We start from the raw sequence: 14186 nt of genomic DNA on the forward strand, positions 1-14186 counted from the left end.
CAGCTCTTTGATTATTCAAGAAATTCTTCAGTGATGTTTTCCCCTGAAAGAAGAGTTCTTACCACTTTTTCCATAATAGGCCCCTTACATAACTTGCCAAAACCACACACAATTTTGAATACAGTTTGAGAAGTTTTATTGACCCCCCACCAAAATCCACAAATCCTTGGGCATCTACTGACTCTTACTGTAAAGAATATTTGGAGTGAAGAAGGTATGACCATTAATATAATGAAGTTGTCACTTTAAAAGCAATTTATTCAACAAACATTTATTAAGTGTTCATATGCCAAAAACTATGCTATGAAGATGCAGAAATGGATAAAGTTCCTTTTCCTGCCCTTAAGGAGCTCACATTCTAGTAAAGGAAACTTTAAACAACAAAAACAATGCAGTACAATAAGTGACACAATAGAGGTAGGTTGTAATTACAGTGGTGACACAAAAGAGGAAGTCAGATGATCCTCCTTGGATGGAACAAGGGCAGAGGTGTTGCTTTATGCTGGGCCTACAAGGATACACAGACATTTTCCAGGTGGGGAAGGATGGCTAGGGCACTTGATAGAAAGAGAATAGCAGGTACCAAGGTGTGGAGGCCTGACTATGCTGCATCTGATGAACTGTGTGTTTTTAGCAGAACATGGGGTCGGGGGAGTAGAAAGACCCATATCAGAGAAGCTTGTACACCAAGGAAAGGGGTTTGGCTTCCTCCTAAAGCCTCATGAAAACTCTGAGGTGTGTTAAGCAGGGAGCAACGTTGTTTGAGTGCTTCTAGAAAGCCCACTTTGGTAGCATTGTGGGGCAAAAGAAAGGAGAAAGGAAACAGGCTTGGGACAAGGAGAAAGGTTCATATTTAGAGAACAGCAGTGAAAATGGAAAGACAGTGATATATCAGAAACATGGAGATAAAATCCTTAGAGATTAGACATCGGCTGGACAGGGGAGAAGTGGAGGAGAGAAGTGAGCCTAGAGAATTTAGATGATGATGGTTCTAAAATTAACCAAAGGAAGAAACACAGGCATAAGAGTGGGTTTGGGGGAGAATGACTTTTTAAGACACCCACAGGTGTCTATGGGACGACCAATTGAAGATGTGTAGAAGGCAAAATGGACTGAGAAGTCTGGGGTAAAGATAAGGATTTAGAGGTCATTTAATTGGAAGGACTCAAGAGTGAGAAGTGGTGGTGGTGAAGAGAGCAGGAATGAAAGCCTGAGGAATAACTTAAAGAATAAATGAAAGAGGCACCCAGGAGTGAGTGAAATATAAGGAACCCAGGGGAAAAAAGCTTTTTAAAGAAGGGGCTATCAACAGTGTCTAATGCAGAAAAAAAGGTCAAGTAAGAAATGGCTTGTGAACAAAACCATGGATTTAGAATTGGGATTTTAGACTTCAAAGTACAATATTGTTAAGAACTACTGAGCCAAAAGCCAAATTTCAGTTAAGGAGCAAGTGGAGGGTGACAAAGTGAAGATAGGAATATTCTTTCAAAAAGATTAGCTGTTTAAGAAAAAAAAAAAGGGCAGGGACATAAAATGAGAGTTAGGGAGGTATACAGGTGAAATAACCATTTAAACCGATCTACCATATTTTCAGAGTACTACAAATGTCCTTATAGTTTTATATTTGGCGCTCACTTCATAGTTCTTTGAGTTCTTTGAGAATAATGACTTAATAGTAGGTTAGTATCTTTCTTCTCCTGCCGTATTCAAATGAGGGGGAAAAGGAAAATAGGACATATATTGTGAAACTTAGTTCTGTGATTATTATTTTAATATACTGACTACATTTTCATACATTCATTCAACGAATATTTACTGGACACCTACTATGTATTTGACACTGTACCAGGCCTTATGGACATAGAGAAGAAAAAGTATACAGTAGTATAAAGTGGCATTTCTAAGCCATTATATAAATAAACCCTGCTTTATTAATAATGTTACATCTCAACATGATATACCTGCTAAGACATACAGAGAGGGCCCATGACTTTGAGGTATACAGTTTCTTTTTTCCCTACAATTACCATGTGATATAAATTCCTAAACCCCTTCATATATTTTTATCACTGAAGGTCTTTCCTTAATGAAAACCACTAAAAATTACAGTTTAGTTTTTGGGAGAAAGAAGAAATGAACATCATGTACAAAACCCAAAAATTATATGCCTTATGACTATACAGATCGAGCATTAAAAGGGTAACAAAACTCAAAAAGAATTTTAGATTGGAACTCAAAATGATTCCTGATTCTAAGGCTTATAGTATTATATAGTTCCAGATTTTTTTTCCTGAAAAAAATCATTAAAAAATTATTCACACTGAAGTGTTCATGGTTCAAAGGGCACAATGCCTGTAACTGACTTTCAAATGATTGAGGAAAAATAGTATACGTGTGTATGTATACAGAGAGAGCATGAGAGATAAAGCAAATATGAACAATTAAGGAATCTGGTAAAAGAGTTCTTTGTACTATCCTGGAAACATTTCTGTAATTTGAAATTATATAAAAATAAAAAGTTTCCCCAAAATTTTATTCAGAATTAGGGAAAGTATTATGAGAATAAATATATAAATCTATTCAACTTTTCACACTGTTTAGAAATCCCCTATGCCTTTGAGTTATCATTGTATCTTTCTACACACCAAAATAAGCCAATCAAAATAGCAATATAATTCTAAAACTGATTTGTTTCATACCAAAGTATTGTAGGGTTGCCAGATAAAACACAGGACTCCCAGTTAAATTTGAATTTTAAAGGAGGAATAATTTTTTGGTATAAGTTTGTCCCAAATACTGCATGGAACATACTTGTATTAAAAAACTACTTGTTGTTTATCTGAAATTTAAATTTAACTAGGCATTCTGTATTTTTATTTACTAAATCTGGTCACCCTAAATGTTGAAAAATTTTAGGCTGTTAATAATGGGTCATCATGAGCCTGCTTAGCATTTTCCTATAAATGCTTGTCACATTGGCCATAGTTTTATTTATATTACATCTTCTTACACAAAATTATTAAAACATCATTTACTTAGGGTATATATGAATTTGATAATCCTGATTTTACTTAATATTAAACTTTAAAAGTTGTACCACATTATCAAAGTTTTACTTTTACTCACAATAATATTATACATAGACTTAACACAATTTTAAAAATTGTTTACTTAAAACAATATAATTCCCTTTTACAAAAGCAGCTTTATATAAAATGTTTGGCTTAAGACTGTCATTGCTATTAATGCCTTTGAACGAAATTCCACTCTTTGGCCTCCGTTGTCCAAAAACAGGCACATTTCAACTTGTTTTCTTTAATGAATATTTTGTAACAAGTTCCTGAAGTTTTCTAATTCTTTCACACTTGTTGAAATTCTGTAACCAAAAAAAATTTCACTTAGAAACGATTTTAGATAACTTTTCTCTATAAGTTATTCACTTTCCATTTTCAGAACACAGAAAAAAATTTAAGTAATTTATTTCAGCAAACGTAAAGGTGCATAAACCATTTAATCTATTTTGATGCACTTCAGTTTTTTTTTTAACATCTTTATTGGAGTATAATTGCTTTACAATGGTGTGCTAGTTTCTGCTTCATAACAAAGTGAATCAGCTATACATATACATATATCCCCATATCTCCTCCCTCTTGCGTCTCCCTCCCACCCTCCCTATCCCACCCCTCTAGGTGGTCACAAACCACCGAGCTGATATCCCTGTGCTATGTGGCTGCTTCCCACTAGCTATTTATTTTACATTTGGTGATGCACTTCAGTTCTTAATCTGACATGTCAAAACTAAGATAATATTGCCCAGAAATTAGCTATTTTTAATTATTCATAACTTAGTATTAAAGTTTCAAAATGTAAAATTATAAACTATGTAAGTATTAAAATATTAGGATATTTTAAGAATTCAGAAGTATATTCATATGCTTAGTATTTAAAGTACATAGATATAAAGTATATAAGCAGTAAAATATGTATTTTAAATATGCATAAGTATATGAACACTTAAACTAATCAATATACCATATTTAGTAAATATACAAAGAATCAAAGCCTTTGGACTATAAAGAGTGAGAACAGTAATTGTGTGATCAAATTGTTTTCACTTTTATAAAAAAGTAAAGATTGTTATTTTAAGTGTACTTTAGCTCTGTTCTCAACCATGAAAAAAGTTGCAAAGTACTCAAATATAACTGTCAAGCTTTTGTATACTAGAGAATAATTTTGAAGGTCAATTACATCAAACCCAAAATATTAGTCATAATTTTTTTAAGTGAAGTAATGTAGTCCTTAGAAAATGTTATTTTAATAAATCTCTGCATTCTTTAGATAAAATAGGCTAGAAGAAATTTATCTATACTTAAATTTTATAATGTAAGTTCCTTATTTCAAGCTTATTTTCTAATCATTTTGATGCAAATTATTTTTAAAAGAACTATTAACCTTTTTACACAATGGTGAATTCACATGGAAATTTTATGTGTACACCTATATTACACAACATGACTTTTCCAGGACCTTCAAAAACACATTTGAGCAGCACAAATACTTTTAAATAATATAGAAAAAATATACAGTTTCAGCAAGATGAATATTGAAGTCCACTCAGTGAATTAATGATTATAAAAGTCAACAGATGAAAATAAAGAATATTATTTAATGATTGCGTGTATCTACAAAGTTATTTCATAAGATCACAGAATTCTGTAGTGAGATAATTTCACTAAAAAAGGTATTTCTTACCCAGTTTTATCTGAAAGTATACATGTTGCATTAGACTTACTTGGCTAGCAGAAACAATTTTGGTAGAAACTAACCTTCCAAATGCATTAAATAATGATACTATTTCTTGTCTGGTTAGATGGAATTCATAACTGGGCCCACTTTCTGGCATATTTGCAATAAGTTTCTCAGAAAACAAGATCTTCAGAGCAGTGCCCAAACCCTGAGTCTATAATAAAAACAAGAAAAAAAGAAAAATCAGAAAATTCTTTGTGCAAAGAATGAAAATAGGATTGAGCTTGATATGCTTACCTGAAGCTTTCCCCACAGTCGACATTTCAAACAACCAACACAATCCATGATTCTTGAAATATTTCTAAAATGCAGTCGAAAGTCCTCCTAAAAATAATTAAAATTTTATTAAAATATAGTATACAGTCAAATACTAAGTATTTCTGAGTGCCTTCTATGTGCCTCACAGTATGCAAGGCACTGGAGGGCACCAAAGTGGGGAACAGAACTGAAGTCAACATCCACGGAGTACCTCCTACACACCGGAATCTTTACATATACAATTTCATTTCATCTTCACCACAAATCCAAAAGTAGATATCATTATAGTCTACACCTAATGAATTAAAAAAACAAGGTTCAGAGAGGTTACATAACTTGCCTAAATTCCCATATCTAGTAAACAGCAAATCTAGACCCCAGCCTGCCTGCCTCCAAAACTAGACTATTTATAAATATACACAAAGGTAACTGAGTTGAGATGTTCTGTTGTATGTGATTATTAACCATATGCCAATATCAGGGGAGGGGGGCGGGGGTCGTATGACATCATTTACCAAAAAAAGAAAGAGGAAGAAAACAAAGGAGGATGAAGAACCTAGGGGGATAAAGACGGGAATAAAGACACAGACCTACTAGAGAATGGACTTGAGGATATGGGGAGGGGGAAAGGTAAGCTGTGACAAAGTGAGAGAGTGGCATGGACATATATACACTACCAAACGTGAAATGGATAGCTGGTGGGAAGCAGCCACATAGCACAGGGAGATCAGCTCGGTGCTTTGTGACCACCTAGAGGGGTGGGATAGGGAGGGTGGGAGGGAGACGAAAGAGGGAGGAGATATGGAAGCATTGTGTAAATGTATAACTGATTCACTTTGTTATGGAGCGGAAACTAACACGCCATTGTGGAGCAATTATACTCCAATAAAGATGTTTAAAAAAAAAACAAAACAAAGGAGGGAGGGAGGAATAAAAACCTTTGGTTTCATAATAGTTAAATTAAAACCCTTCTCTCTGGTATTAATTAGGTAAATCAACCAGACCTTTGATTATTATTGACATTATTATCACAAAAAAATATATAGAATATAGTGAAATCCATGTACCCTCCACCAAGTTTCAGAAAGAAACCATTATAATGAAGCCTCCTATGTATCCCTTCAAAGTCCCATATCCCACCTTCTATAACTATTCTGAATTTGGTGTTTATCATTCCTTTTTTATCTTTATACTTTTAATAGATATATATATATCCATGAACACTAGGGTATTATATTGTTTATAAAAGGGCAACATGCATTAAACTCATCCAAAAGTAGTACATGTCTTTAAGGAATAAAGAAGAAAGAAGGGAAGCCAAGAACATATCCTTCTTTTACTACAGTGGAAATTATTAATTAATCCTCCAAGTGACTCCCTCTGTCCTGAATTTATAGCTTACAGTACTTGAAACAGGAAATTTGACATACAGTTCAGATGGAACATTCATTATACCAAATGGCCTATAACTTTGGAAGCATATAATGTTTTGTTGTTTTTCTTATGTGACAAACCACACACTGGGCTCAATCAAAAGAGAACAAGACCAAAGATCTAAAAATGGGAATAAATCAGCAAAGATTGGAACCTGCTATTCAAAGCAGACCTCAATTCATACTCTGGGGACAGTCTTTCCCCAGATGCTTCATTCAGTCTGAGACTTTGAAACAGCCATTACATGTATTAATAAAAGATTTACAATAGGATCCCAGATCTTAAATCTTATTGATCTAATACAAAGCCCAAATAATTAATATTAAATGTCACCATATGTTAGCAATATTCTATATCTTGTGTTTCTGTACCTTTTGGACTGAGTTCAGTAGAGGTCATTCTAATTTTAAACATACTTAGAAAAAATATTTACCCAGCAATATTTCCCTAAGTAGATTTTTGGTGATTTGAGGTTTCCTTTAAACTTGTGTTTCAACCTTGAATTAAAGGAAATTCACACTTTTAACATTAATAACAGAGCACTAAAATTAAAGTAGATGTTCTCATCCAATGAGGGGCTGACCTCTGGAGGATTTAATAGTTGGTATAAGAGTCTACAAAATCCCTGTGTAGACAAGCATTTGTTTATAGATAGAACAAATAGCTCACATGTATGCACTATAAATTTCCAAATGGATATAAATTTTATTAATAAAACACAACTTTTACTTTAAAAGTGTTACTAAATGCATAGTGGATTTTTGGCAGTTATATTTTCACAATCAACAGATACTAAAAACACTACTGTCATGGGGAGAGGCCTTGAAAGTTCTTGACTTAGACTCGTAAAGGTTGGAAGCCTCTATCTGAAATGATTGTGCTTCCTTTTGAACACATTGTCTAACCTTGGTATTTGAATCTATGTTCACTAATTCAAACACTTGAATATGGCAGCTCTTGAGTAAATCCCTATGTGGCATGTACAGAGAATAAACGTGGTTGCTTACAAGAGCCAAAATAACATCGCAAAATTAAAACCAAGCACAATTGCTTAAATGTAATTAATATGCTAGAACCTAATTAATAAGCTAGAAATTTACTAGATCAGAACAAGGAGAAAATCCTTGTGACTTCCACAAATGACAATCAGTGTCCAATAACCTGAGTATGTTCTAAAGTTAACCCGGATTAGAAAAATGTATGATCCTTAAAATAACCAGAACCTAAATCATTTACAAATTCTCCTTGTTAATTTACACAGTTTTGGAGTCAATACTTAAAATTATAGTCAGTGGGTAGAATAATCAAACATTCTGTGGTTAAACATTGTGATCTATATTCAATGAAACCAATTGACCAAAGACCAATTCTCACCCAATTCTCAGATGTTTTATAAGCCTTCAGGTGAGATCCTATTCTATTGTGAATTGAACACTAAACAATTCTCTTTCATACAAGTCCTCCCTTTCTAACCATACACTGTTAGAGTATAAAGGAGACAAGATGAGATTTTCAAATGAACTTATATGACTGTTCAAATCCATTATATTCACCATAAACTGCTATTTTTAAAAAAAGTAAATATCTGATATCAACAAGTTTCCTTGGTGTTTTACTCCTTTCTTGTAAAAGGACTCAGAAAAATTATCTGTTAAATTTCACAGGATATGAAAGCTGAGTGTTTCAGAGTTTCGATAAAATGAAAAAAATGTGAGAAAATTTCTAATCTGCACAATATAAAATCAGTAGATGCCAAAACACTCTCTATAAACCAGCAAGTGTATTAAAAATAAGAAAGATATCAAAAATAGTAGGGAAAAAGTCTTGTTACAGCATCTTCCCCCTCACTTCTAAGTTCCTGGAAACTGTTTGGGAGGTTATATAAGCACTGAGATATATATTTCTAGCAAGAATGCTTTAAGTAGGAGGTAGATGGGAGGTCAAAAATAACTATTATCTAACAGTAAAAAAATGGAGTGTAAAAAGTATTTTGTTTGCAAGCTGCAAAAACCTCAGGTTCTTTCATTATCGAAAGAAACAAAGAATTAGAAACAAAGAAAGATTGTTTGTTATAAATATTCTGATGAAATCAGATCCAGCCCAGTCCTACTGAGGGCCACCTGCTTTACTTACCTATAGCTTTATAACTGAGAACAGTAATATAATTTTACTTAAGTCCTCAAAAAGACTTAGAAATCCCCTGAGGTAGAAGCATCTCTCCCTTTAGTGACAAAAATCATGCTCTACACCCAGTGAGCGTTTAATAAATCTTCCCAGTGAGATTTTTTATGTGTAGTATTTTGAGGCAAATACGCACAAAGATGGTCTTGCCTGGAGTCATACCTCTATTAAGAGGTAAGGCAAAGACCAGAGCCCATTTTGTGTGACCTCAGGTCTTCTGTTCTTCCCAGAACTGCATCCTGGTGTAACTAAATTTCTTTAATTCCCAGTGAATGAGATGAACTGACAAAACAATACTGTAACCTCTCCCCCTAAAGAGCATCCTGTAATTTAGCCAAAACTATTTTCAGAATTCTCTCTAGTGAAAGACAGACTAATTCTGCCCCTTGTGCTCTAGATCCCTTTCCTTTCATTCATAAGTTCTATTTACTACATGAGAGCATCAATGTGAAATTAAAGCCTTCTGTAAAGAGTACACATTTCTGTTGTTATTTTGAAAACAACACAAACTAGATCTTAAGTTGGACTTGCTTTTGGACATCCTTTTTTCTTGAGGAAAAGAAAGATTATGACTCTGACTTTTCTGCTAATTTCAGGATGTATATCAAGATTTATTGTTAAGAATAAAAACACGGCCTTTATTCACACTTGCATGAGTTTGCATTTAAAAATTAAGTTAGAGTATAAAATTATTACCTTTAGTTTGTTTGCTTCTTTTTTGTCCCCAGCAAAAAATGAATTCTCATCAAAATGCAAAGGAAATGACCTACATTAAAAAATAAATAAATAAAATATATTCTCTGCATAGAACAGAAAATATTTTCATGTATTATAAAACATTAAAAGTCCTGCTGATACCACATTTTGCTGGTCAGTGATGAATAATATAAGTAAAATAGAGTAGAATAGATAGTAAAATCAAAATTCTATGCCCCCAAATTCTTATCCTCAAATATAAAAGCTAACTGTATAACAGAAGTTATGCCCCAAACCCAACCTGTTCAACTAAATATGAAAATAATGCAAGTATCAAATACCAAAAGAATGGCTCTTAAAACTAAAAATATATGCCCTCTAGTACATAAGTCAAAATGAAAACAAAACCAAAACTCAATTCTAAAAGACCTATGAGCAGAATTAGCTTTTAATTATTTTTTAGATAGTTTTCCTTTCTCTAAGTTGAATATTTATGAATTTAATTTTGGATATCACTTGTCACTCTTCTATTAATGTATAAGTTGTAATACACAATTTACTTGATTTCATGAAGTATTTCCAGAAGTAACATTTTGTTTTCTGCATCTTGAACTTTATTTCCAGTGAAGAGTTGAAAATCCTGGCGCTCAAAGAATGGCACCACTTTAGATAAAGCCCTTAATTCTATTAAGTAGAGAAAATACAAGTTCTTAAGCCTTCGTGGACCTTCTCCTTCAGTTAAAATTCCATCAAATCGCTGCTGAAATTCTGTAATGTTATGTCCCCATATTTTTTCCAACCAGGTATCTGAGAAGAAAGAAGAATTAAATATTAAAAAAACTGCATTTTAAAATTAAGTAAGTTTCATTTTACTTATATTAGGTTATTGATGCCTGCAGAAGCTAATTTGATTTTATATTTTAAAATATATAATCAATACAACCATGAAAACTGTTTTATATAATTTAGCGTTTAATAGTTCCATATTAATATTTTATCTTCTAGAAGTCATCCTTAAAAGGAAAATAAACTCAATATTTTACTGAGAAACCAGGACTAATAAAATCAAATTTCTGAATATAAACATATTCATAAAACCAAGATACAGAAGTCAAAAATGACTATCTGACATTACTAATGAGTTTGAAGCCCTAATTAAAGTTACTATGATTTTGTTTCTAAGAAGTAAAAGATACTTTAATTCTAGAAGAAATATGTTACTGATGAAACTCCAACATGGTCTAATTTTTCAACAGCCTTCGTAAAGCATGAAGAGCAACAGAAAAAATGCTTTTACCTGTTAAACTCCAGGCCTGAAGCTGGCACACCAATATAAGGATTCTGATACAGTAATATCTAATGAAAAACAAACTATGCTCTTGAGAGCTTTTTTAATTCCCACAACAAAAGAACATTTCCAAAGTGACATGTATGATTTTGAGCAGCTTCTTAAAAGAAGGTGAAGGGAGCTAAGAACAGGCTGAACTTTTCCTTATAAGGTCCATGGTTCTCACATTCCTGATTACTACCATTTAAGAACACATCTTTTACTGCCTAATATTCAATAGGGTCAATCCTTTCTTATCCAGGTAAATACCAAGAAAATTTTAAGAACACCTGAAAATAAGTGTGGTAAAGTGAATAAAAGTAAAATGTCACATACCTTGTAGAAGATACCGTGCACACAAATGCACATTAATGCTTGCATGGAGGCCAGAAATAAGCTTGTAGAATGCTCTTTTTTCTACACAGAGGCCTACAAAAAGTAATTTGGAAATATAAATTTCATATGTGAAATTTGTAAGGCAGAAAATTAATTTTACGTGCATTTAAAAATGAAAAAAATGTTATTTAAATTTGCTTAAAAATGTTCAATTACCTTCTAGCCAACTGTAAAAAGTGTTCTCTGAAATAAAAAGAAAAATAAGTCACAAGATTGTAAAAATGCCAAAATGTACGTTTTTCAAAAGTTTTAAAATACTATAGCAAAGTTTTGACAAACAGTGATTCAAAGGTCCAAATTTTGTTTGTAAAGGAAAGAGAGAGGTTCTTGGTATGGATTCACTTTAAGTTCTACTTGGCTGCTTGGTCTTTAGAAGGCTTTAGCATTGCCTTAGGTGGCCCCAGCCTCATAACTTTCTGGATAAAATGTTTTATAAGAGGTCAAAACACAGAATTTAAATAGTAAATAAATACATGGAAAAATACTTAGCCTTAGTAACAATTCATGCTATAAAAATTAAGAACTCATACACTTTTTAAAATGAGAAAAGTTAAATAAAAATTATAAAATAGTATTGGAGGTATATTATTATAGCTGGTAGTATTATGTGCCATTCAATATTTCAAAAGAGCAATTCAAGGAGATATTACAAAAACCAAACATCATTTATATTTTATGACATAATAAGATCACTGTTCATATACTTAGACTTGACAATTCTGCTTTTAGAATTATGGTCTTAAGAAATAACTCAAAATGGAGGTGGGGGGTGGATAATCTGCAGAAAGATGATTATGTTATATATAATTTTTGAAACCTGAAATAATCAAAATATACAAGGCCTAAGCTGACATGATAGAATACTATATACTAGTTAACATGGTTGAATAATATAAAACTATTAAAATGAGAAGAATGTGGAACACAACAATGCATGAAAATGTTTATTTGAAATAATATATAAAAAGGCATAAGAAATAATTATTATAACTGTGAACATTCTATGTATACACTTACTAGTGATGACAAACATTGTATTATATAGTTCTTTTTACAAAGTTGTTTATAGTAATATTAATAATGAACCAAACAAGCATAAAAGTAATGGAAGAAATGACAAAGGAAATAAACAATAAATTTATATATTTAGAGACTACATAAAAACATAAAACATCTGTGTGTCAGAAAACTTTATAAACAAAAGCAAAATGCAAACAACAAACCGGGTAAAATGCAAATACAACAAAGGATAATATCCTAAGTATATAAAGAGCTCACAAACTGAATAAAAATGCCAAAGTGCCCATTAAAAATGGGCAAAAAATATGAATAGAGAATTCATAAAGGGAAAATATAAATGGTAGTAACAGATAAAAATTGTTTAGCCTCATTAACAATAAAATGCAAATTAAACATATATTGTACAACACAGGGAATGTAGCCAATATTTTAAAATAACTATAAATGGAATATAACCTTTAAAAATTGTGAATCACTATGCTGTACACCTGAAACTTATATAATATTGTACATCAACTATACCTCAATAAAAAAATAAATAAAAATTCAAATTAAAACTATAAAGATACAACTTTAAAGAGTAAAGGTAAAAATATAATACTTAATGCAGATGAGGGTCAGGTAAAACTAGCAGGCACAATGACTGGAAGGGGTGTAAATTAGCACACCCTTCCAATGACAAAAAGCAATCTGGTCATATGTATCAAGAGCCTAAAATGTCCTTATCCTTTGATCCAGTAGATCCATTTCTAGAAATTTAGGTTGTTATGGGTGAATGTTTGTGTCCTCCCTAAAATTCATATGTTGAAGCCCTAAACCCTCCCCCTAACCCCCACTGCTCCCCATGTGATGGTATTTGGAGGTGGGGTCTTTGGGAGGTAATTAGACCAAAGTAAGGTCATGAGGGTGGGGTCACAATGATGGAATTAGTGTCTTTATAAGTAGAAGAAGAGACCAGAGCTCTTTCTCTATCATGTGAGGATACAGTAAGAAGGCCAGCTGTTTGTAAGCCAGGAAGAGGGCCCTCACCATGAACCAGATCTGCTGGCACCTTGATCATGGACTTCCCAGCCTCCAGAACTATGAGAAAATAAATGTCTTTTGTTTTAGCCACCTAGTCTATGGTATTTTGTTAGAGCACCCTGAGCTGATGAGGATATAGGCTAAGGAAGCAAGTAGACATGGTAATGATAATATATAAAACTATAAATATATTATAAAAATATAAACATGTAAATAATAATAATTATCAAAATGTTAGCAGAGAAGCAGTATGAGATAGTAACTAAAGCACAGACCCTGGAGCCAAACTGCCTGATTTGAATCCTGACTCTGCTACTTACAAATCATAAGATTTTAGCTGAGTTGCTAAACCTTTCTGGGACTCATTTTCCGCCTCTATAAAATGGAGATAAAAATAATACCTCCTAGGATTGTTGGAAGGATTAAATAAACTCATATTTGTAAATTGCTTTGAAAAGTACTAGCATGTCTTCTTAGCTATTATCATTATCAATTATTTTGGGGTTGTGGGATTACAAGTGATTTGTTTCCTTATGGGGAACCTCTAGGTTTTGAGGGGTTTTTTTTTCAAGTTTTGGACCATGACTTGGGGGAGTAGGAGTGTGACATTGCTTGGGACCTAGCCTTCTAAAGAAATTTTCAGTTCAGTTTTATAATCCTGAAGTAGATATTCTCTGAATGTGATCCAGTTAGATAATCACCTAATATATCAGCTTTCATACTTGACTAAAATGAATACTTATAAATATACTCATAAATAAGATATTTTCTCTAAGGACAGCCTCTACAGGTTAACAATCTTTTCTCTGATAATGAGAGACAGGTTGAGATCTTCAAATAGTAACAAAAATCATTTCAATCTCACTCATAAAGCAAAAACATTCTCAAAAAGACAGAGTAAACCTAAAATATGTTAAAACTTTTAGCTTTACAATTAACTTAAAGAGCTGGCAATGATACCTACACCCAAGAGTCACCACAAGCTTGGAAGACGGTAGCTCAACACTCCGATCACGTCTAGAACCTTCCTATATGAGACCTAGCA

General features: G+C 32.5%; 1 protein-coding gene across 2 annotated transcripts in view; it reads right to left on the reverse strand.

Annotated features, from left to right (window-relative positions):
- Positions 1-255: 255 nt before the first annotated feature.
- ERO1A (endoplasmic reticulum oxidoreductase 1 alpha) overlaps positions 256-14186 on the reverse strand; it is a 44375-nt gene continuing 30444 nt past the window's right edge. For both annotated transcript variants that reach the window (XM_081228094.1, XM_081228093.1), the window contains 7 exons: positions 11255-11281; positions 11039-11131; positions 9936-10182; positions 9376-9445; positions 5044-5130; positions 4827-4960; positions 256-3376 (listed from right to left, as the gene is read on the reverse strand). In XM_081228094.1, the coding sequence (XP_081084220.1) occupies positions 3316-3376; positions 4827-4960; positions 5044-5130; positions 9376-9445; positions 9936-10182; positions 11039-11131; positions 11255-11281 (719 nt within the window). In that variant the 3' untranslated portion in view covers positions 256-3315. The remainder of the gene's footprint in view (positions 3377-4826; positions 4961-5043; positions 5131-9375; positions 9446-9935; positions 10183-11038; positions 11132-11254; positions 11282-14186) is intronic.

Source organism: Mesoplodon bidens (assembly GCF_964165515.1).
Source record: "Mesoplodon bidens genome assembly, chromosome: 3".
Classification (NCBI taxonomy): Eukaryota; Metazoa; Chordata; class Mammalia; order Artiodactyla; family Ziphiidae; genus Mesoplodon; species Mesoplodon bidens.